Source organism: Phoca vitulina, unplaced genomic scaffold (genome assembly GCF_004348235.1).
Source record: "Phoca vitulina isolate PV1807 unplaced genomic scaffold, GSC_HSeal_1.0 scaffold70, whole genome shotgun sequence".
Classification (NCBI taxonomy): Eukaryota; Metazoa; Chordata; class Mammalia; order Carnivora; family Phocidae; genus Phoca; species Phoca vitulina.
In genome coordinates, this window is record NW_022589773.1 from 1,839,594 (window position 1) to 1,863,941 (window position 24,348).

Consider the following 24,348-nt stretch of genomic DNA (forward strand, 5'->3'; position numbering starts at 1 on the left):
GGAAGGGGCGTTTTCAGGGCCGAAAGAGTCTTTTAGGTTTGGAGGAGGGGCGTCAGCGCGCGGGAAATCGGGCGGGAAGAGGCAAAAAAAGATTAGGGCGCGCACCGTGGCGCTTCCTGTTCTTACAGTCGCGCGGCCCAGGGACCGCTGTTGCGCGAGAGGAAGGCGGGACGCCCAGGTCGGTGCTAGGCCCAGAGGAATGCCCCCGTTTCCACAGTCCACACTCGCGTCTCCCTCCCACCCCTCACCCCGCTTCCCGCCCGGCCTGCGGGGCGAGCTGCGCGGCGGTGAGTGCAGCCCGCCGGGGAAACGCGCTGTTTGTAACGGGTCGCGGCGCCCCTGAGGCGCGGCCCGAGTCCGGGGCACAGCTGGCGGTTTGCGGCCCGCCATCCTCCGTTGGCTCCGGCGGGATCCCGGGAAACGCGGGCGGGTCGGCTGGCTTGTGGCGGGCCAGCCTCGGAGTCCCAGAGAACGGTCCCCCTTGCTTCCGACCCTCAGCCAGCGCTACCTGAAGATCCCAAGTGTCTTCACGGGCGTTCTGAGGAGATTATTCTTTTTTTTCTCTTTTTCTTCTTCTCCCCCACCCCGCCCCCATTTTTGTTAATGGAGCCTATGAGAAGAGTATCTTGTAGTGTTGTCGCTGCAGTTTATCTGTGAAAAATTTTCTGGAAGTATTGCATTCTATCTCCCCAAATGAATGCAAATTGCACAATAAGTTGTAGACATCCGCGTTCCGTTCATTCAGCTGTTTGAAGCTCCGACCGAGTGAGTCGGTATTCGGCAGTGGTGAAAACAGACCCACAACCTCGTCCTCAAATATTTTGTTACTGTTGTAGCGTGTTCAAGTTTGTACTTGCTTTGTGTTCGGTTACTTCTAAGGCCCTGTGCCAAGCTTTGATGATTTCTTTTGTTAAGGCCCTTAAGGTCACTTCGAGTCGGTGACGACCCTGGGAAATCGCCTGGCCTGGTAGTAGCCAGTATCCATATCCTTACTCTTCGACCATCTAGCCTTCACTCACACCCCCAAATATGTGTTGAAGCATAAAGATGTTATAATTTACATATAAAGCCAAGTCCACCATTAGCAGAATACACATATATATTTTGTAATGATGAATTTGTGCTGATTCATCCTATTGTAACTTGATTTCCCTCTTGAATAATTCGCAAAATGGATGTAACCAGCGTCGTTTATTGTATGATTGCGTTCATCCATTATCTTTTACTTGCCTGATTAGGAAGAAACTCTTGTTTGGGGGAACTGAGGACTTCATGAAGCATGAACATTTACTGGCTAGGAGGATAGTTAAATAGTGTTAGAGCATAGTGCCTGGGATTGTGGAGTTTGTAGGTCCCTTTAAATGGTAATGTAATTTTTGTGAATGTCCCCCTCAATGAAGAGCGTATCTTCACGAAGAGTCTTGTTAAGAGGTAAAACTTAGTTCACGTTTTGATTCTATGTTACATGGTTCAGGTCTTTATTAAATATTCAACCAAGAATTGATGCATGTATGTAGGGGTTGGGAATACTTGGATTATAGAGATTTAATCTGCTAGTCAGGATTTGCAACATTTAATTGCCGTTTAAAACCTGGGACATTTTACTAACTCTAAGAGGCACATACAGGGGTACTGTACTACTGCTGCTTTCTTTCAAGCTAGTATTTCTGGTGTAGCCATCATTTTCTACCTTGATAAAGGGAAGAGAAGGAAAACAAAGTAAACAGCTCTATCTAAGAACTTCCTCCTCCCAGTTTCGCAGTCTTCTGACTGGACCCTAACTGGTGAAAGCTGTTACTGACCTTTTTTAGATGCCAGTACCTGATAGGGTTTTTCTTCTTTCTTCTTTTTCCACGTGTTTCCTCCTTAACCTGTTTTAATTTACTTTTTAGGGTTACTCTTTAAATAACAGGAAAGTCTGTCTTTTCACCATTTTTTCATCTATTGTTTTCAACTAAACTACTGTATTGTACTTTTGCTTATTCAAGGACTTGCCAACTTGATGGATACATTCAGTGGCTCCTGTCTTGTATAATTAATTTTATGGTCATTTTGAACTCTCAGTGAATTTAGAGCTAGTATTTACTTTACTTTAGATAAGCTAACATAATTGAGATTGTACGCTAGCCAGCTGGATGATTGTATTTATAACTACCATTTCCTGAGTTCCTCACTATGTGCCCTACCTTGTGCTGGCAGTTTTAAAGCTTACTACAGTTCTACGAATAAGTGGTTATCTTTGTTTTACGGATAAGAAAATTAAGACACCGGGCGCCTGGGTGGCTCAGTCCGTTAAGCGTCTGCCTTCCGCTCCTGTCATGATCTCGGGGTCCTGGGATCGAGCCCTGGGTGGGGCTCCCTGCTCAGCCAGTAGCCTGCTTCTCCCTCTCCCTCTGCTGCTCCCCCTGCTTGTGCTTTCTTACTCAAAAAAATAAATAAATAAAATCTTAAAAAAAAAAAAAAGAAAATTAAGACTGAGAAGTTAAAGAACGTGTCCTAAGTCACATAGCAGAGGTGGGATTCAAGCTCCTAAACCTATTCTCTTTCTGTCTTTTCCTTACAATAGGTTATGGAGGATCCACAAACAGCCCCACTGATAACTTCCTTCTAATTTCAGTCATTAAATATAACTTTTCCCCCTAACTTTCAGAGAATACCTTCTCAAAATTTTGAAGTTATCCCCAGTGAGTTAAGACATACTTTTTAGATGAAGCTAATGTAAACATGGAATGATTATGATTTCAATATTTGTTAGTGCTTTTAAGTCTCAGCTATTTGTTGAATACCACATACAATGTCCAAAAGGATGGTACTTCTGCCATTTGTTCAGTTTTTAAAAAATGGAATAGGTGAGGCTGACTGAAAATTAACTTATAAATCCAATATGTCTAAGTCTTTGTGGTGCATGGTAGGATTTTCCTACTTTATTATAATTTCCTGGTCAGTTCCTGCAGTCAAGACCTTAAATGTAGATTATTGTGTTAAGTTTAGTGTGTATAAAATCAGTTTTTTAGAAAGCATTTTTTCATGATTATGAAATTAATGGGGATTAAATGTATGTAATTTTCTATCTGGCCTTTTTCCTAACAAAATAAAATATGAACATATTTTCATGTTATTAAAAAGGGTTTTAGGAATTTTTTTTAAAGACTATAACCTTCCATTTCATGGATCCAATTTAGTGTAATTTTCCCCCCCTGTTGTTGAACATTTAGATTGTTTCTCTTTTTTTCCATACTATATCAACAGTGATAAACATTCTGGCACATAAATCTTTGTCCTCCTTTCTGATTGTTTTCTTAAGATTCGTTTTGGAGAGTCAAAGAAGTGATGGTATGAACATTTCTTAATGTACAATTTAAAAAACATACCTTTCCCTATTTTTTTTTCTTTTCTTGGACAATGATGTTCTTGAGGATCAGGGGCTGTTCATTGTGTATGAGCAGTTGGGAAATGGTGCTCTCCAGCTCACACCTCCCCTCTTCAGTTGTTTCTACCTGCTGTGACTGTGATTGCTCAGTTTCTCCAGAAAGAGAGGAAGGAAAACCTTAAGAATTCTCAGGAGTAGATGCAAGTAAAACAATTTATTAAATTATTAACAGGTTTGGTTATTGAAACCCAGTCTAAACTTCATAATAAATATAGATCCCACGTGATAATACTTTTCCACTTAATTAAACGTTTATTTTTTTTAAAGATTTTATTTATTTATTTATCAGAGAGAGAGCAAGAGAGAGAGAGAGGGCGCACAAGCAGGGAGTGTCAGGCAGACGGAGAAGCAGGTTCCCCACTGAGCAAGGAGCCCCATGTGGGGACTAGATCTCAGGACCCTGGGATTATGACCTCAGCTGAAGGCAGACACTTAACCGACTGAGCCACCCAGGTGTCCCTCCATTTAATTAAAATTTTAAATAAAATTTTCTCTGTAACCTGTAGGAAAAAATCCTATTATGTATGGAATCCTCTTTTTATTGCGTTTGTTATAACATGCAGTTGGTGGGTGGGGGGGGGGGGGGGGACGGACGATATCCATGTCTCTGATCAGTATAGCCTATAATTACTTTGCTTTTAAATGAATTCTGTGTAACAGATGTTCATTTAGCAGTCAGTTTTTCCCCCAAAGTTCTTGACTGTTTTGGTAAAATACTTGAGATTAGCTATATTTGAGTGCTTGGCACAATGTTAAGTATGTCTTATCACATTTACTTGTGTTCTAAATATGTCTTGGTTATCTTTTGGGGTTTTAGTCATTAGAATTTTTTTCTTTGCCTACTTATGGTAACATTATTATAAAATTATAGTATGTCAGCTCGAGAAGTGGAGATTTAAATCCAAGAGGATAGTACTTGGAGAAGATTATTAATTAGGAATGCCACACATTAATAGAATAATGTAGTTGTGGTTCACTGAGCAGTGTTTCTCAGAATTTGTCCCAACTGTCATTTGAAAGGAGTTTGTCAGTTGTCATGTTAACAACGCTAACAAGGAAGTGCATGTTTGAAGTAAAGGAAAAAAAAAAAATGGATACATGTTTTAAAATATTAGTTTGTAATTTTTAAAAAGTTTGAAGTTGTTTTATGTGGTATTTTTGCAGAGTTATAGCAGAGGAAAAGTAGTAATTAACCATGGCACTGTTGTTTTGAAGCTGTTGCAGATAGATGCAGTGGGTAATGTTAAGTTTTTCTTTCACTTGACATTGCAAATGAAATAATTTAGAATGCACTAGATGAGCTTATTATTTAAATGAGATCTGAGAAAAGTCTGTTCATTGTAATAGCAGTGTAGTGCTCTTGTAGAATGACTTTTTATGATTGTGTTTTGTATGTAAGTGGGTTTTATATGTAAATGAGGGACTGGCTATACTTCCTCTTTTCACAGAAGTCGACAGGGTCTAGCAAAAGGCCTAGGAATGGATATTAGAAGAACTTACATTCTAGTTCTGGGTCTGTTACTATATAAGATCTTTATGTCTTAATCTTCATGCCTCAGTTTTATTCATCTTAAAAAGATGACAGTACTTACTCTTTCATGTTATTATTTTTGAGGTTTAGGTGTAATATTACAGATGTAAAAGTATTTTGAAAAAAGCTAAAAATCTTACAAATAAAAAGTTTTAATTTTTATTTTCAGCAAACCCTTATCTTTATCTCTATACAGCTGTACCTGCTGGGATATAGGATGGATATCTCTGAAATTCATCCTTGTTCATTTCATTTTCTGTCCAGCCTTGACCTTTTCAACTCACAGCCAGTCAGTCTTTCTTCCTTTCTCATTTGTTCCTTCCTCTTCCTAGAAGTATCCATAGTATTATCTCCTAGTATATAACAGGGTCAGCTAGAAAGTAGCATTTGTATTTATGTGGCTGCATGTCATAATTTTAGGGGTATATACTGTACCCAGAGTGATTTATAGTACAAAACATTCTGCAAACAACTTAATTGTAATTGTGACATTTATGCTTGATAATTTACTTAAACAGTTTATAACTCAACTGAAAGTACGCTTTGTCCGAATTTCAGTTTACTTAATGACTGTCATTACATTACTATAACACCTTTGCAAATTATACTAGGTCCATCTGCCAATGTGTTTAAATTTTGTGGAGGATATACTTACTGAATGAACACACCTAAGAGCCATGAATCTGGCTTAATTTTTGAGGTTAAAAAAATGACAACAGATGCAATAAAATAGCACTTTGGAATCTTAGGTTATGTAAGTACAATTGACCCTTGAACAGAGCTGGGGTTAGGGATGCTGACCCCCACACTGTCGAAAATCCCCTTAACTTTCGACTCCTCTATAACTACTAATAGCTTACTATTGACCAGAAGCTTTGCCAATAACATGAGTAATCAGTTAGCACATATTTTATGTTACAGGTACTATATACTGTATTCTTTTTTTTTTTTTTTAAAGATTTTATTTATCTGAGATGGAGAGAGAGAGCATGAGGAAGGGGGTAGATGGGGTAGAGCAGAGGGAGAGGGAGAAGCAGGCTCCTCGCTGAGCAGGGAGCCCGTCATGGGGCTGGATCCCAGGACCCTGAGATCGTGACCTTAGCGAAGGCAGACACTTAACTGACAGAGCCACCCAGGCATCCCTATATACTCCTGTATTCTTACAGTAAAGGAAAATGGTAATATTAAGAAAACCATGAGAAAATACATTTACAGTACTATAATTATTGAAAAAAATCCGCATAAAAGTGGGTCTGTGCAGTTCAAACCTGTGTTCAACAGTCAACTGTACAGATCTTTTAGTCTTGAGGATAAGATGTCGCTAAGCTATGGCTTCATGGAATCATGCTTGGAGGTTTTAACATGCTTTTAATTAATTTCATATTTGATGTTATTTTGTTTTAGGTCTATCTTTTAAGCATACAACTGGATTTGGTTTATTCATTTTGAGAATCTCACTTAACAGGTGAGTTAATCTATATTCATTATGATTGCTGATTTAGACATGTTTCTGCCATTTTATTGTTTCTATTTATAGTAGTGGTCTGTTCCTTTGTGTCTTTTCTTGGATTGTTTTCTTTATTTGTTTTCCTTGGCTAGTTTGGAAATGATTATATTTCTATTCTTTTGATGTTTACCTTCAGTTTTTTAATTGAGATATAATTTATATACAGTAACATTTATGTTTTTTTTGGTGTATAGCTTTGTGTGTTTTAACAAACATAGCCAAATCACTATCACCACCACCATCATGATTTGGAACAGTTTCATCACCCCCTCGCCCCCAATTTCCTTATGCCCCTGTGGTCAGTCCCTCTTATACCCTCAGTCTTGGGCAACCATTGAACTGTTTTTCGTTGCTAATGTTCCTTTTCCTAGAATGTCATGTAAATGGAATTGTGCGGTCTTTGGCTTCTTTCACTTCACATACTGCATTTGACATTTGTCTTAGTATAGTTCAGGCTGCTCTAACAGAATACCATAAACTGGGTGGCTTAGAAACAATACAGATTTACTTCGTGGAGACTGGGAAGTCCAAGATCAAGATGTCAGCAGTTTCAGGGTTGGTGAGGAGGACCCACTTCTGTGTTCGTGGATGGCCATCTTTCACTGTAACCTCCCTCGGTGAAAGGGGCAAGGTAGCTAGGTGGTGGTGGTGGTGGTGGGGGTCTCTTATAAAAGCCATAATCTCTTTCATGAGAGCTCCATCCTCATGACCTAAAGCCCTACTCCTAATACCATCACATTGGGCATTAGAATTTCAACATATGAATTTTGGGGGGGATACAGTCTCTAGCAACATTCGTCCATGTTTTTGAATCTAATAGTAGTTCATTCCTTTTTATTACTGAATAGTATTCCATTGTAATGAAGTACCATAATTTATTTATCCATTCACCAGTTGAAGGACATGTGGGTTGTTTTCAGTGATTATGAATAAAGCTACTATAAACATTCACAAAAAAGTTTTTTAAGTAGTGTAAGTTTTCATTTCTCTTGAGTAATTACCTGGTAATGCGATTGTTGGGTTGTTATGTTAAGTGTATGTTTTTCTAAGAAACTGCATATCTGTTTTCCGAAGTGGCTGTGCCATTTTGTATTCCCACCAGCAATGTATGAAAATTCTAATATTTGGTATTCTCAGTTATTTTTTATTTTAGCTATGCTAATAGATGTGTAGTACCACACTGTGATTTTAATTTTGCATTTCCTTAAGGTCTAATAATATTGAGCATCTTTTAATGTGTTTATTTGCCATCTGCATATCTTCTTCAGTGAAGTGCCTATTCGATGTTTTATTCATGTTAAAACTTTGTTAAGTTTGTTTTCTTATTGAATTTTAAGTATAGATTCTTTATATATTTTGGATATAAGTCTTGTCAATTATTTCTCTCAGTCTGTGGTTTGTCGTGTGTGTTTGTGTGTGTGTGTGTGTGGCTTTATATTCTTTACAGTGTCAGGGCACCTGGGTGGCTCAGTCGGTTAAACGACTGCCTTCGGCTCAGGTCATGATCCCAGAGTCCCAGGATCGAGTCCTACATCGGGCTCCCTGCTCAGCAGGGAGTCTGCTTCTCCCTCTGACCCTCCCTCCTCTTGTGCTCTCTCACTTTCTCTCAAATAAATAAATAAAATCTAAAAAAAATATATTCCTTAAAAAAAATTTTTTTTTAAAGATTTTATTTATTTATTTGACAGAGAGAGACACAGCGAGAGAGGGAACACAAGCAGGGGGAGTGGGAGAGGAAGAAGCAGGCTTCCCACAGAGCAGGGAGCCCGATGTGGGGCTCGATCCCAGGACCCTGGGACCATGACCTGAGCCGAAGGCAGACGCTTAATGACTGAGCCACCCAAGCTCCCAAAATTTATATTCTTTACAGTGTCTTTCACAGAGCAAAATTTAAAAATTTTGTTAAAGGCCAATTTATTTTCTTTCTTTTTTATAGTTTTTTAGATTATACTTTTGATGTTGTCCCTAGGAAAACTTTTAAGAAACCAAGGTCACAAAGATTTTTCTCTTAACTTTTCTTATAGCTTTTCTGTAGTTTCAGTTTTCACATTTAGGTCTGTGATTCATTTAGAGTTTTTTTATATAAGATGTGGGGTATTGGTTGAGGTTCTTATTTTTTCATATGAATGTCCAGTTGTTTCAGCACCAGTTGTTCAAAAGACTATCCTGTTTCCATTGACTTGCAACTTTGTAGAAGTTGCATTGAATCTGCGACTTTGTAGAAAATTAGTTGGCTATATTATGCTTGGGTCTATTTCTACACTGTGTTCTCTTTCCATGGGCTTATATGTTAATCCTTTTGCCAATACCTCACTCTCTTGATTATGAAATTTTATACTGTCTTGAAGTCAGATAGTGTTAGTCCTTTAACTTTGTATTTTGTTTTCAAAATTATCTTGACTATTGTAGTTCCTTTGCCTTTCCTTATAAAATTTATTGTTACTTTATTATTTTTTTCCTTACAAATTTTTTGAATCAGCTTGTCATTTTTTACAAAAAAAACCGATTGCTGGGATTTTGGATAGAATTGCATTAAATCTATAGATCAGCTGGGGAGAACTGAAACCTTAAGAAAGAGTCTTCAACACAGCGGGTCTCTTCATTTTTTTTTCTTCTCTTCATTTGTTTTCGTCATCTTTGATTTCTTTCATCAGTAATTTGTAGTTTTCAGGATAAATATCCTGTATGTATTTTGTTAGATTCATTTTTTTCCATTTGACACATTGCAGCTTTCTTGCCCTGGGAACACAAGACAGCACTTCAGCACTATGCTGGGGGCCATTTGAAACAGTGAAATCGGCAACAAAAAGCACAAAAGTGTGAAAAATGTAGCACTAAATAGCATGGAAAAGATGCATCTTGCTAACTCATTTATTAGGCCATGTAGCTATTTTGTAGATTCTTCAGTGCTTTCTTCATAAACATTCATGTTATCTTTATTTTAGAAGTAATTTCTTTTTTTTTCTCCTCTTCACTCTTGACTTCTCTCTTTCTTATTGTAGAAAACACATAAATTTAACCTCTAAACAACTTTAAGTATACATTATGATACTGTTAACTATATACACGTTGTTGTACAATAGATCTCTGGAACTTTTTCATCCTGCATGAATGAGATTCTATATACATTGAACAACAACTCCCCTTTTTTTCCTCCCCTCGTCTCTGGCAACCACATCTACTTTCTGTTTTTATGAGTTTGATTACTTTACATACTCCATGTAAGTAGAATCATGCAGTTTTTGTCTTTTGTGATTAGCTTATTTCACTGAGCATAATGTCCTTAAGGTTCATGTTTGTTATAGCCTATGATGTGATTTCTTCCCTCCCCCCACTTTTTTAGGCCAATTAATATTCTTTCTTATCTATGTACCACATTTTCTTTATCCATTTATCTGTTGTTGAACAACTAGGTTGCTTTTACATCTTGTCAATTGTGAATAATGCCATAATGAATATGGGTTTGTAAATACCTCTTGGAGATTCTGTTTTCAATTCTTTTGGATATATACCTAGAACTGGGATTGCTGGATCATATGGCAGTTCTATTTTTCATTTTTGAGGTACCTCCATACTGTTTTCCATAGCTGCTGCACCATTTTACAATCCCACCAACAGTGGGTAAGGGTTCCAATTTCTCCACATCTTCACCAACACTTGTTATTTTCTTTGGTTTTGTTTTGGTTTTGGCTAGTTGCCATTGTAAGGGGTCTGAAGTGATATCTCATTGCAGTTTTGATTTGCATTTCTCATGATGATGATGATGGTGGGCATCTTTTCATATGTTTGTTTGCCATTCGTATATCTTTGGGAAAATGTCTGTATGTTTTTTGCCCATTAAATTTTTTTAATTATTGAGTTGAGTTCTTTATATATTCTGAATATTAATCCCTTATCAGATTATGGTTTGCAAATGTTTCTCCCATTTCCTGGGTTGCTTTTTCACTCTTTTGTTTCCTTTGCTGAACAGAAGTTTTATTTATTAAAAAAATTTTTTTTTAAGATTTTATTTATTTATTTGAGAGAGAGAGGCAGAGATAGCGAGAGAAAACACTGGCAGGGAGAAGAGGAAGAACCAGGCTCCCCACTGAGCAGGGAGCCAGATGTGGGACTCGATCCCAGGACCCTGGGATTATGACCTGAGCCGAAGGCAGATATTTACTGACTGAGCCCCCCAGGCACCCCTGAACAGAAGTTTTAAGTTTGATGTAGTTCTATTTGTCTGTTTTTGCTTTTGTTACTTATTATTTTGGTATCACATCCAAGATATCATTGCCTATTCTAGTGTTATGAAGCTTTTCCTCCTATATTTTCTTCTGGTAGTTTTATAGTTGCAGGTCTTACATTTAGATCTCCATTTTGAGTTAATTTTTGAATATGGTATAAGACAAGGGTACATTTTCATTCTTTTGCATGTGGATATCCAGTTTTCCTAGCACCATTTATTGAAGAGGCTATTCTTTCTCTTTTGTGTTATCTTGGCACCCTTGTCAAAGATCACTGGAGTATATATATATGAGGGCTTGTTTCTGGACTCTTCATGCTGTTCTATTGGTCTATATATCTTTATGCATGCTATTTTTTTGTTTTAATCTATATACCTTTTATTTCTTTTTCTTGCCTTATTGCACTCACAGAGGCCTCCGGTAAATGTTAAAATGTTGAGAGTAGACCTCTGCTTTATTTATTTATTTATATATATATATATATATATTTATTTATTTATTTATTTATTTATTTTTAAAGATTTTATTTATTTATTTGTGAGAGAGAGAGAGAGAAAGCACAACCCAGGGGGGAATAGGAGGCAGAGGGAGAAGCAGGCCTCCCGCTGAGCAAGGAGCCTGATGCAGGACTTGATCCCAGGACCCCCAGGATCATGAGCTGAAGGGAGCCGCTTAACTGACTGAGCCACCCAGACGTCCCTGCTTTATTCTTTTTTGTGTGTGTGTGTTGTTGTTGTTTTTTAGTTTTTATTTCATAAAAATTTGGAACACTTGATGAATTTGCATGTCATCCTTGTACAGGAGCCATGCTAATCTTCTCTGTATCCTTCCAATTTTAGTATATGTGCTGCCAAAGTGAGTAGGACATCTGTTTTATTCTTTTTTTAAAAGATTTTATTTATTTAGAGAGCGTGTGAGCAGGGGAAGGGACAGAGGGAGAAGGAGAGAGAATCTTAAGCAGACTCTGCACTGAGCACAGAGCCCAATGTGGGGCTAGATCCCACGACCCTGAGATCATAACCTGAGCTGAAATCAAGAGTCGGACGCTTAACTGACTGAGCCACTCAGGCACCCCAACATCTGTTTTATTCTTGATCTCAGGGGGAAAGCATTTTGTCTTTCATACCTTTAATTTTTTTTTTTTTAGTATAGTTGATACAATATTATATTAGTTTCAGGTGTGCAACAGTGATTCAGCAAGTTTATGTATTATGCTACGTTCACCACAGGTGTAGCTACCATCTCTCCCAATATATCGCTATTATAATTCATACCTTTAATTTTAAAACATACATACTTTTGTACTATTTTGTTTATTTCTAATGAAATGAAAAACTCAGTAGAGCACATGAAAGGTAAAGTTAATATCTTCCCCCCCAAGTTAAACATCAGTACAAAGAAATCAATGGAAGAAGAAAGTTTTATATATATTTAAAAATCAAACTTTAAAGAATTATTTTGAAAAATAGCAGATTTGTTTGTTCCTTTGTTCCCTTTCCCTAAAAGCAACCACTTTCAACTTCTCTAGCAGATTGATTTTTGTATTTACTTCTATAACTCTGGAAACCATACAGATATTGCTACATCTTGATTTTTCAGTTTTAGGCATTATCTATTGACTTTTACTATAGAGATGAGAATTTAGCTCTCTCCACCTACCTTTCTCACCCACCCCTACCCTCACACACATCTTTTTCCATTTTGCTATTAAATCTGTATAACTATGTTAAAATTTCTGTCAGATAATTTAGAGTGTCTGTTATTAGTACACACATGTTATTTAGAACTAAGCCACGTAGTATACAAATATTGCTTTATATTTCCTGTACAACATTTTCTTTTCTCTTGTGGCCTTTTTTTGTTTTCTCTACCATTTTTCATCAGATCAACCCCTAACTCCTATGGTTACTTAAATTTCTCCTCTACATTGGGATACGTTAATGTTCTAACTAACAGAGGTGTAAACCAAGAAAGAGAAAGACATGAGATCCTAGAAATAGTGGTCTCACATGATTTTATCTTCTTTGAAAAATAATTTCTCCTCAGGCCTTCTGAGCTGTTTGCCTTTACATCCTGCAGATACTTCTCACTATAATGCTTTTCCCCTCACTTCTTCCTTTTCCTGGTTTATTTCTCTATTATGTTAGAGCACATCCTCCATTACAAAAATTGTTTTAGACAATGCTGATCTGAAAATGTTTTTATTTCACTGTCATACTTGATTGATGCTTTGCCTGGGTAGAGGTTTATAGGTTGGAAATAATTTTCATTCAGAAATTTGAAGGAATTGCTCATTTACCTTCCAGCTTCTATTGAGAAATCTAAAACCATTTTTAAAATTTTTTATTGTTATGTTAATCACCATACATTACATCATTAGTTTTTGATGTAGTGTTCCATGATTCATTGTTTGTGCATAACACCCAGTGCTCCATGCAGAATGTGCCCTCTTTAATACCCATCACCAGGCTAACCCATCCTCCCACCCCTCTCCCCTCTAGAACCCTCAGTTTGTTTTTCAGAGTCCATCGTCTCTCATGTAAAACCATTTTCATTCATTGTTTATCATCCTTCTCTGGAAGCTTGCAGCATCTTTATCCCTGCATTCTAAAATTTCATAAAGATAATGCCTTGTTGTATGTCTGTTTTATTCATTGTATTGGGTTCTTTCCATCCAGAGGCTCTTATCTTTAAGTTCTGGAAATTTTTCTTTTTTTTAAGATTTTCTTTATTTATCAGAGAGAGAGAGCACAAGCAGGGGGAGCGGCAGGCAGAAGGAGAAGCAGGCTCCCCACTGAACAAGGAGCCCGATGCGGGACTTGATCCCAGGACCCTGGGATCATAATATGAGCCGAAGGCAGAGGCTTTAACCGACTGAGCCACCCAGGCATCCCTGGACATTTTTCTTAATTTATTTCTTTGATTATCCCTTCCCCCTCCCTCCTTTGTTTTCTCTCTTTTCTCCTTCTGGAACTCCTAGTCTCCTAGACTAACTGGGCTATTCTTTTTTTTTCCCGTGTGTTTCATTGATTTCTTTGTACTGATGTCTTACTTTTGGAAGAGATTTTCTTAACTTTATCTTCCATTCGTTCTACTGTTTTTCATTTCCACTATCATATTTTAAATTTCTAAGAGTTGTTTTTTATCCTATGAATATTTCTTGTTACAGAATCCTATTCTTACTACACAGATAATAATCTTTCTTAGGATATTAATGATAGCTTTTTTGAAGTTTTTGTCTCTCTTCATAGTCAATGCATTGCATTTTTTTGTTTGTTTGTTTGATGTGCCTTATTGTTAAAAGCTTTTCTCAGATATCTTGTTATAGTTAAGAGAGGGGAACTAGAAAGCTGGTTGAAACTCTGAGTCTGGATACAGTCTCAAATGGGCTGTTTAATTGGAGAACTCTTGTTATTATATCTCTTGTGTTAATATCCTTAGGTCTTTTCTGTTAAGGTAGTAAGATTGCTCAGAGAAAGATTTTCTTGTCTTCTTTCTAGGAGAGTATAGGCCTAGTCGGTGGTATTTCTGGAAAAGAAAGTAATATATGTTCAGCATTTAGGAATTAGGAATTTATTTCTTCCCCCTATTTTCAGTAAGTTATTTCCACTTCAGCTGTACTCTGGCATCCCCTAGTCTAGAGATCTTTTTTACCCTCTCTAGGAGCAGTCTCTCTGACTTGGGATAGGGGTGCCATAGTCTTAAATGCCTTAAAGAGTCTTTTGATCAATCTCTACATGGTCAGTTTTCATCACAATGGGCCAGGGACCTTTCCTACCTTTGAAATTTTATATTTTTTGTATATAATTAAAATATATATATATATTCTAATTTTTTTCACTCTAAAGATTCACCAGTTCTGTAATTATAATGACCTTTTTAGCCCTTCCTTTAAAATGTTATTCATGTAAAACAACTATAACTCCTTTAAATTATAACCATTTGTTAAATTAATAATGTGATCACTTGTTTAGGGTCACAAAGTTTATAAGTGTGAGACAATTTGGCAGTTATACTCTGAATCACTAGACTATATACTGGCTCTCCTATCTATTTTATTTTGTTTTATTTTGCTTTTGTGCATGATAGTCTTTACTTTTAAATGATTATCAGTATACCCGATAATAACATGTAATAACATGTAACCAGTTCTTGAATTCTGTCATATAGTAATTTTGATTAAGAGGAACTAAAAGCAGCCCAAACAATTATACTAGTATGTATGTATGTATGTATTTACTTATTTATTTGAGAGAGAGAGAGAGAGTGCATGCATGTGTACAAGAGGCAGAGGGGAGAAAGAGAGAATCCCAAGGAAGCTCCACACTCAACATGGAGCCCAAGTCAGGGCTCCGAGATCACCACCCGAGCCAAAATCAAGAATCAGGTGCTCGACTGACTGAGCCATCCAGGTGCCCCTATTGTTCTAACCCTTAGCCAGAAAGGACTATTTTAAGGCTGTCTGCTGCTTAACACAGGTTACAAATAACTATTTACTACTTTCTCATAGATAAAGCCGCTGAACCTCAAGAAAGCTTTATGGGGGAAAACCATGTAATTCCCCCTCCCTTTTTTTTTCCAAAACATTTATTTTACATCTAATAAAGAAAAAGTCACTATTGATGTATATGTTGCTTGAGTTAAAAGACATAGGGAACCAGACAATGTATACGCATTAAATTTCTAAGAAATACAAGGTAAAAAAATGAAATCTTTAGGTAAGCTCTTTTTTTGTGTGTGTGTGTTTTTAAAAAATTGAGGTATAATTGATATACGGCATTCTATTAGTTTCAGTGGTTCAACATAGTGATTTGATATTTGTATACGTTGTGAAATGATTACCACAATAAGTCTAGTTAACATTCATCACCATATATAGTTAACAGAATTTTTTTTCTTGTGATGAGAACTTTTAAGATTTGCTCGTTTAGCAGTTTGCAAATAAGAAGTACAGTATTATTAACTATAGTTACCATTTACATTAGGATAAGCTTTAAGTTCATACAAAGAAGCTAGATTTGTTATTCTCCAAAAAGTAAAAGGACCTACTATATAATATACAGAAATAATTTACTGCCTTTTCACAAGAATATAATTCAAGCTTTGCTAAAATTTCATATTCTATGAAGGCATCCAAAATTCCAATCCTTGGAACAGGCACTTCTTTCTTCTTCCCCTGTCCATTTATGTGGTAGTCTTTATGGATTTCTGGTTGATGTCTCAAAGGCCAAGAGGTTATCTAGGACTTAATCCCTGTTTTACTGGAATTAGGGCTGGAGGATGGTCATCATCTCTTGAGTCTCCTTCTCCACTTCAGTACTACCCCTGCCATGGGATCCCAGAGCTGTAATTTCCTCAGCCTTGGACACTTTTCTCTCTTTGTAGGTTGTACTATTCTATTTCAGCTTGAGCCGCCTTGGCCTGCTTCAGCTTCCATTTCTTTTTGCATGTGGACCTTGGACACTTTCTGGGCACCCACTTCCCAGCCTGTAGAAGCTGCTGTAAATCCTGTGACTGACTGGCCTTGGTGGTGGGGATGCTGAGGCTAGCTGGATCACTCCCTTGGGTCCCCTGACCCAGCTGCCCAAGATATGTGCTGTGCCAGTGCCTTGTGGGCCATCCTCTCCTATCTTTTTAAATTTTTACAAGTAACTCTATGAGGTTAAGCATATAGACAAGGAAGCACACTTGGACTATATGAATTTCTCATGGTCACTTGCTTCTGTTTAGCTCACTCCAAACCTCATGTTTTTATTATTTTACCTCCACTCTGCCCTGACTGATAATAGGAACCCCCAAAACCATACCACCAAACTCTTACACTCCTGCAAATAGACCAGTATTCTTTCTGCAGCTTCGCCTTTTAACCCTTACCGCTTCTTGTCCCAGGGCCATTTCTGAACAGTAGAGGTAACAGTTACTCCACTGAACAACCAGTTCCAAATCCTGTCATCAAATCCTATGTTCCTGTTCCAAATGGTAAGTTTTCTTGTGGTCATATTAAAACTTTTATAAATTTTAACTCTAGATATTTTCATCTGTGGGAGGAAAAAAAATACTTTTATGAACACAGGGTTAATTAGTGTTTAGTGTTTTGAAACCACTTTTATACTGAGAAAATCAGAAGTATAGGACTGTTGAGATTTATTTAGCCAAACAAATAAGATCTTTACATCAGTTCAGAATCTATTGTTATTTGTTATATTTTTATCATAGACCACATATTTAAGTACTAGATGGGCAAACACAATGGTAAAAGTTTTAATAGAATATGAATTATAGATGTGAAGAGAACCTTAGTGACTATTGTTTCTTGACTAAATTTTAAGTGATTAGAATCTGATTATTAATATAATAATAACTACCTTTTACCGACTATCTTTCATAGGTTTGATGTTATGCTTTACAAATGTTAATCATATAATCTTCACAACAACCCTTGACGATAGATTGGTTGTATTGACACTTTACAGATGAAGAAACTGGGTTAGAGAAGTTAAGAGATTTATATTAGGTCACAGAGCTTGTAATTTGACAGTTAGCTTTCAAACCTGAAATATCTGTCTCAAACCTTTTGCTTTTCTCACTGTATCATCTGATGACTTGTGGTATTTGAATTTTGGCCATGTGGAAAGTCAAAGAATTTTAAGATGCTAAAGAGAGAAAAATCTAATGGGTGTGGTTATACCTGTGGGTTGTAGAAAATTGTAGAAACTATATTTAAATGTACTGAATTATCATAATTTTTTTTTGTTTTTTTGTTTTCAGGTAATACACGCATAATATTTATTTTAAAAGAAATGAGTGTAACTAATATTGCATTAAGAGTTGAAACCTGGCTTTTAGCTACATGGCATGTTAAAGTACCTCTAATGTGGCTGGAAGCTTGTATTAACTGGATCCAAGAAGAAAATGATAATGTTAATTTGAGTCAGGCACAAATGAATAAACAAGTGTTTGAGCAATGGCTTCTTACTGATCTGAGAGATTTGGAACATCCTGTTTTACCTGATGGCATTTTAGAAGTTCCAAAAGGAGAACTGAATGGATTTTTCGCTCTGCAGATTAATTCATTGGTTGATGTCAGTCAACCTGCGTATTCCCAGATACAAAAGTTGAGAGGAAAGAATACAACGAATGACCTAATTACAGCTGAAACACAAGTAACCCCAAAACCTTGGGAAGCAAAGCCTTCACGAATGTTGATGCTACAGCTAACTGATGGAATAGTACAAATGCAGGGAATGGAATATCAGTCTATTCCAGCTCTTCATAGTGATCTTCCCCCAGGTACAAAAATTCTGATTTATGGAAACATTTCTTTCCGTCTTGGTGTTCTCTTATTGAAACCAGAAAATGTGAAGGTGTTGGGAGGAGAAGTAGATGCTCTTTTAGAGGAATATGCCCAAGAAAAAGTACTTGCAAGGTTAGTTGGGGAACCTGATCCTATAGTTTCAGTCATACCAAATAATCCTAACCAAAGCATCCCTGGAATTACAGATGTTCTAGATCCTGCATTAGGACCTTCTGATGAAGAACTCTTGGCAAGTCTTGATGAAAATGATGAGCTTATAGCAAATAATGACACCTCCTTAGAAAGACGATGTTTCAGTACAGGTAGTTCCTCAAATACTATTCCCACAAAGCAGTCAAGTTTTGAACCACGACATACTATTTCTCCAAAACCAAAGGAGGAGCCACCAAATCAATCTATGTATTTCACTGATGGGGAATTAGATGATTTTTCACTGGAGGAGGCTTTGCTTTTAGAAGAAACTGTCCAGAAAGAACAAATGAAGACTAAAGAATTACAGCCATTTACTTTGAACAGAACCCCAGATGAAAGTATAGAGAGATTTTCACATAAACCTAATACTCCAGATAATTTTTCTTTGATTTGTAAAAATGGAAACAGTATTTGGAATGAAAAAAATGTATCTGAACAAATGACTAATGAAGGCAAATCTTTTAGTTGTCCGTCTGCTGGAGAGCAAAGCAGTAGTATTTTTTCAGTTCATAATGTACTCCTTCCCCATGATTTTACAAATAAAGATAAGGACTCAGAGACAGCTAATAAAATAAAACAAACCTTCAGTAGTGCAGATGGACATTCCTTAAATAATAAAATATCAATATCAAATGGAGAGCTGGTAAATTATGTACCAAAAAGGAGTTCACACATTTCTAATGAAAATGATCACCATTTACAGACTTGTTCTTTAAGATCATCAGAGAACAGCGCTAATCTTTCTATTGCCATGGATTTATATTCTCCACCCTTTATCTATTTGTCTGTTCTAATGGCCAGCAAACCAAAGGAAGTTACAACAGTGAAGGTCAAAGCATTTATTGTAACCTTAACTGGAAATCTTTCAAGTTCTGGTGGCATTTGGAGTATAACAGCAAAGATTTCCGATGGTACTGCATATCTAGATGTAGACTTTGTAGATGAAATACTTACTAGTTTGATAGGGTTTTCAGTACCAGAAATGAAACAGTTAAAAAAAGATCCTCTTCAATACCAGAAGTTCCTGGATGGTTTGCAGAAGTGTCAGAGAGATTTAATAGATTTGTGCTGTTTAATGACTATTTCATATAATCCCTCCTTGTCTAAAGCAATGGTACTGGCATTACAAGATGTTGAAATGGAACACCTTGAGAACCTAAAGAAGCGACTGGATAAATAATTTAATAAAATAGTATTAGAAAACAATTAAAAAAAAACCCAAGAAAATATTTAGAACTAAATTTGACCTTTTATGTTTGAAACTTTTTTTTTCTTGTAAAAGGGAAAAAGGAAGTCTTATAACTTATTTCAGTTTAATTTTTAAATGTTTAATCATGTTTGTGTATTTAGGTTTTTTAAATAAATTTTTTTTTATAGTAACAGATGAAAGAATTTGGTGACCCATTGTTGTTTTGTTTTCCACTTGTCATTCCACATAAGATGATTGCTAAAGTATTGTGTTGGTGTTTACTGATGAGTCATATTGTTTGAAGTTAGCAATTATAAATAGGTAGTTGTACTTCTAATATGTTGAGTACCCAAAGAGATTTTTTAATATTATTATACTTAAGGAAAAAATCTAAATCCAGTGGATCAGAATGTCAGGCTTTCAGATGCAAAAATGCTTTGTTTGTTTTTATTTTGCTGATAGTAAATATTTGTCTGGTATACTTAAGGCAAATATTATGTTAACTAGATACTATTTCAGAGATTATATTGAATGGTTTAATTATTTTCAAGGATAATTTATCTCAAGTGGCATATTGAAAACTTGAATATAAGATTCAGTAAATACTTTTTTTGGATTAAAATAAGGTGTTTTGTCCATGTCTTATGTATTATCCCCCCCTTTTTTTTTAAAGATTTTATATATTTATGACAGAGAATACAAACAGGGGGAGCAGCCGGCAGAGGGAGAGGGAGAAGCAGGCTCCCCACTGAGCAGAAAGCCCGACGTGGGGGCTCATGACCTGAGCTGAAGGCACACTTAACCGACTGAGCCACCCAGGCGCCCCCCATCCCCTTTCTGAATTAGTGCTATATATAAGCCTATCTTTAGTTTTGTTGGGAATACTGAATTTTTTTTTTTTAAATGGAGACTGTTTACCACTTTTCCACTTTGCTGTTAAAAAGTCACATTTGAAAAGTAAAGTTACTTTTATTAATCTTTTGTCTTTAGAAATTTAAAGTGTCTTCAGTTTTTTTTAAAGTAACCTCTACACCCAATCTGGGGCTTGAATTCCTGACCATGAGATCAGGAGTTGTATGCTCTATGGACTGAGCCAGACAGGTGCCCTAAAGTGTCTTAAGTTTTAAAACATTAAACAAATACTTAAGTAAGAAAAAAACATGGTGTTTTGTTTTAGTTAAAATAACATAATAGAAAAATACCTAGAACAGAAATACATATGTACAATTATGATATAGATACAGTAAAAAATATTTTTAAAATCTTTGTTGTGTTTGAAGGATGATAATCAGAATTCAAGGCACAACACAGATTTTGCCTCTTCTGTAAACTTGCATAACTCTTTTACTGCAAGAGATCTAAGTGAGATGGCATTATCTTTTGTGATCTTTCTCTTAAATGTTCTGAACATTTACCTCTGTGACTAGTGCTTGAAAGCTGGGATTGGACCTTATTTTCTCTTCATATTCAGTCCCTGAAGACTGGGTACATCCTTTTTTTTTTTTAAAGATTTTATTTATTTGACAGAGAGACAGCCCAGAGACAGAACACAAGCAGGGAGAGCAGGAGAGGGAGAAGCAGGCTTTCCACAGAGCAGGGAGCCTGATGCGGGGCTTGATCCCAGGACCCTGGGATCATGACCTGAGCTGAAGGCAGATGCTTAACCATCTGAGCCACCCAGGCGCCCCTGCGTACAACCTTCTATATTGGTGCTGTGATTCTGGTTCTGGTCTTCTCTGGCCTCGATTATTCCAGTAGGTTTACTTATTGATCTATGACTTATTTTGTCTTGAAACCTTTTCCCATAATTCTATCTGAATGGTCTTTCTAGAATAAATTTGTTGTTTTCTCTTTGTTAATCTTTAATATTAACCTCCTCCTTGCCCCTTACTTACAGGGTGAAGTACAAACTCTTCATCTAGTGTGTAAGATCTTTTGTGATCTGGCTCTTGCCTTCTTTTTGAGCTTCATCTTGCTCTGTTACTCTCCACCTACCTAGTCTGTCCCTAAATTTAGTCATATCAATTTGTAATTCCCCAAACATGTGGGGAATATACCTCATGTTTTTATACTGAAGCTCATGGTGATCCCCCTCCCTCCCAGATTCATTCATATAGATTTCCAACTCAACTTAAGCTTTAGGTGCCCATTGAAGTATTTCCCTGCCTACTTTCATGCTGTCCTATACGTTGTACCGACTAATATTATGTATGTTTTACTGTACTTACTTGCTTCTCTCATTCTACTGTTAAATTTTTGAACAAAATTCAGTAGGGAATTAGGAATTTAAAAGACAAAAACAAAGCTAAAATTAAGAATTTAGTGAATGAGTTTAACATCAGGTGAAATATAACTGTAGGAATAGTGAATTAAGTTTGGTCAGAAGAAAAAAATTCAGAATGATGTATAGAGAGTCCAAAGGATGGAAAAGAACCAGAAAAGGGGTGCCTGGGTGGCTCAGTCATTAAAGGTCTACCTTCAGCTCAGGTCATGATCCCGGGATCCTGGGATCAAGCCCCGCATCGGGCTCCCTGCTCCGTGGGAAGCCTGCTTCTCTCTCTCCCACTCCCCCTGCTTGTGTTCCCTCTCTTGCTGTGTCTCTCTCTGTCAAATAAATAAAATCTTTAAAAAAAAAAAAAGAAAAGAATATAACAGAGAGATGGGCTAACTTTAATGTAACTGTAGTCCCAGAAAGAGAAAAAAGGAATATTTGGAGTTACTGCTTAAGAAATTTCTAAAATGAAAATCATCGAGCTACAGGTTTTGGAAGTCCCACAAACCTCAAACAAAATATATTCAGAAAATTATACTTATGCAAATATTACCATTATTGAAAACTAGAAAAAGAAAAAAAGTCTAGAGCAGTGAAAGGAATAAGGCATGGTTCAAAGTACTAAATATGTGGCAACTGACTACTCAATAAAAACAATGGCAATTGGGGCGCCTGGGTGGCTTAGTCGGTTAAGCGACTGCCTTCAGCTCAGGTCATGATTCCAGGGTCCTGGGATCAAGCCCTGCATTGGGCTCCCCGCTCAGCGGGAAGCCTGCTTCTCCCTCTCCCACTCCCCCTGCTTGTGTTCCTGCTCTCGCTATCTCTTTCTCTGTCAAATAAATAAAATAAAAATCTTTAAAAAAAAAATAAAAACAATGGCAATCAGAAGACAGTGGAGGGGCGCCTGGGTGGCTCAGTCGTTAAGCGTCTGCCTTCGGCTCAGGTCATGATCCCAGGGTCCTGGGATCGAGCCCTGCATCGGGCTCTCTGCTCCGCAGGAAGCCTGCTTCTCCCTCTCCCACTCCCCCTGCTTGTGTTCCCTCTCTCGCTGTGTCTCTCTCTGTCAAATAAATAAATAAAATCTTTAAAAAAAAAAAAAAAAAAAAAGACAGTGGAATGGCACCTTCAAAGTGATGGAATAAAATAACTGCTAATCTAGAGTTCTGCATAAAGCAAAAATGTCCTTAATAAGAGTTCGAAAGGTAAAATTAAAATTTCACACAAAAAGTGAGAAATTTTTCCTAATAAACTACACAAAAATGATGTCATTAAGCAGAAGGAAAATGATACTAGATAGAAGCTTGAAGATGCAAGAAGAAATGATGAACAACAGGATAAATATGGGGCTTTAAATTAATAGTGATTTTAAAACAAAAATAATGTCTTTGAGGGTTTAAAAAAATGGAGGATCAAAGTACATGAAAACAGCTGCATGTAAGTTGAGGGGGATAAATGGAAAAGTGTTTTAAGGTCCTTATGTCTAAGGAAAGGTTAAGCTGTCATTTTGAACATTCAGAGTTGCATGGTGTAATATTTAGGGGTGTAATATTTACCACACTGAAAGGTTTGTAAAAGTGTATTACTAAATACTAATGGTATGAAATGGAACAACAGGAAAAAGTACTCAACCCAAAAGAAAGCAAAACAGAAAAAAAAGGAAAAGTGACAGGGAAAACAACTGGTGAGGTGGTACATTTTAAATCCAAATGGATCAGAAATTGCAGTAAGTGTAAATGGGGGTAAGATCCTCCAATAAAAGACATTTTCAGATAATGATAAAACCCAGATATATCCAAGAGAGACAAAATGTAAGGATACAGAAAGGTGAAAAGTGAAAGGATGAAGAAAGATATAAACACTAAACAAAAGAAAGATACTGTGGCTATATTAATAGCAAACAATTTCAGGCAAAAAACTAAGTAGTAGTAAAGAGAGACAGTTGATAATGAGAAAAGGACAAATTCACCAGAAATGTTTAGCCATTTTAAATTTATAGAACTCAATAGCTTCTAAATTTATCAGAAAACAAGGAGAAATAGAGAAATGCACAATCCTAGAAGATTACAGTCATAAAAAAATAGTTGGTAAGGTTATAGAAAATACAGTAGAACTAAGCACCATGTATAGGTTGCTGTACTCAACCAATACATAATACATGTTTTTTTCATGTACATGTTGGATATTTCAAAAGTTGGCCACATGCTTAATATTTCTATTAAGTTTAAAGTGTCAAAAAATTATTAACCATACAGAGTATATTCTCTGACCATAAATAAACTAGGGGGGTTGCCTGGCTGGATCTGTCAGTGGAGCATGCGACTCATGATCTCAGGCTGTAAGTTTAAGTTCCATGTTGGGCATAAAGCTTAATTAATTAATTAATTAATTTTTAAAGATTTTATTTATTCATGAGAGACAGAGAGAGAGAGAGGTAGAGGCAGAAGGAGAAGCAGGCTCCCTGCGGAGTAGGGAGCCCGATGGGGGATTTGATCCCAGGACCCCAGGATCATGACACAAGCTGAAGGCAGATGCTTAACCGACTGAGCCACCCATGCATCCGGAGCATAAAGCTTACTTTAGGAAAAAAAAAAAAAAAGAAAATAAGCTAGGAAAAAAAGATTTAAAAAAATCTCATGTTTAGAAACTATAAAACATACTCCACAGTAATCTTGAGTGAAGGAAGAAA

General features: G+C 36.6%; 1 protein-coding gene and 2 pseudogenes across 2 annotated transcripts; 1 reads left to right on the forward strand and 2 right to left on the reverse strand.

Annotated features, from left to right (window-relative positions):
- Positions 1 to 12: 12 nt before the first annotated feature.
- On the forward strand, positions 13 to 19,441 carry RMI1 (RecQ mediated genome instability 1). 2 transcript variants are annotated; one of them, XM_032392987.1, is made up of 4 exons: positions 13 to 178; positions 6,366 to 6,426; positions 16,584 to 16,673; positions 17,463 to 19,441. In XM_032392987.1, the coding sequence occupies exon 4, from the start codon at positions 17,495 to 17,497 to the stop codon at positions 19,379 to 19,381; it is 1,887 nt and encodes a 628-aa protein (XP_032248878.1). In that variant the 5' UTR covers positions 13 to 178; positions 6,366 to 6,426; positions 16,584 to 16,673; positions 17,463 to 17,494; the 3' UTR covers positions 19,382 to 19,441. The 2 variants fall into 2 exon arrangements, with proteins under 2 accessions (XP_032248878.1, XP_032248879.1); XM_032392988.1 differs by lacking the exon at positions 13 to 178 and adding an exon at positions 251 to 287.
- On the reverse strand, positions 1,574 to 16,589 carry LOC116624747 (annotated as a pseudogene).
- Positions 11,451 to 11,560, reverse strand: LOC116624806 (annotated as a pseudogene).
- Positions 19,442 to 24,348: the final 4,907 nt, after the last annotated feature.

Bases quoted from the DNA above. Each gene is read 5' to 3' on its own strand.
- RMI1 (XM_032392987.1), top strand. From the start codon at position 17,495: ATGAGTGTAACTAATATTGCATTAAGAGTTGAAACCTGGCTTTTAGCT.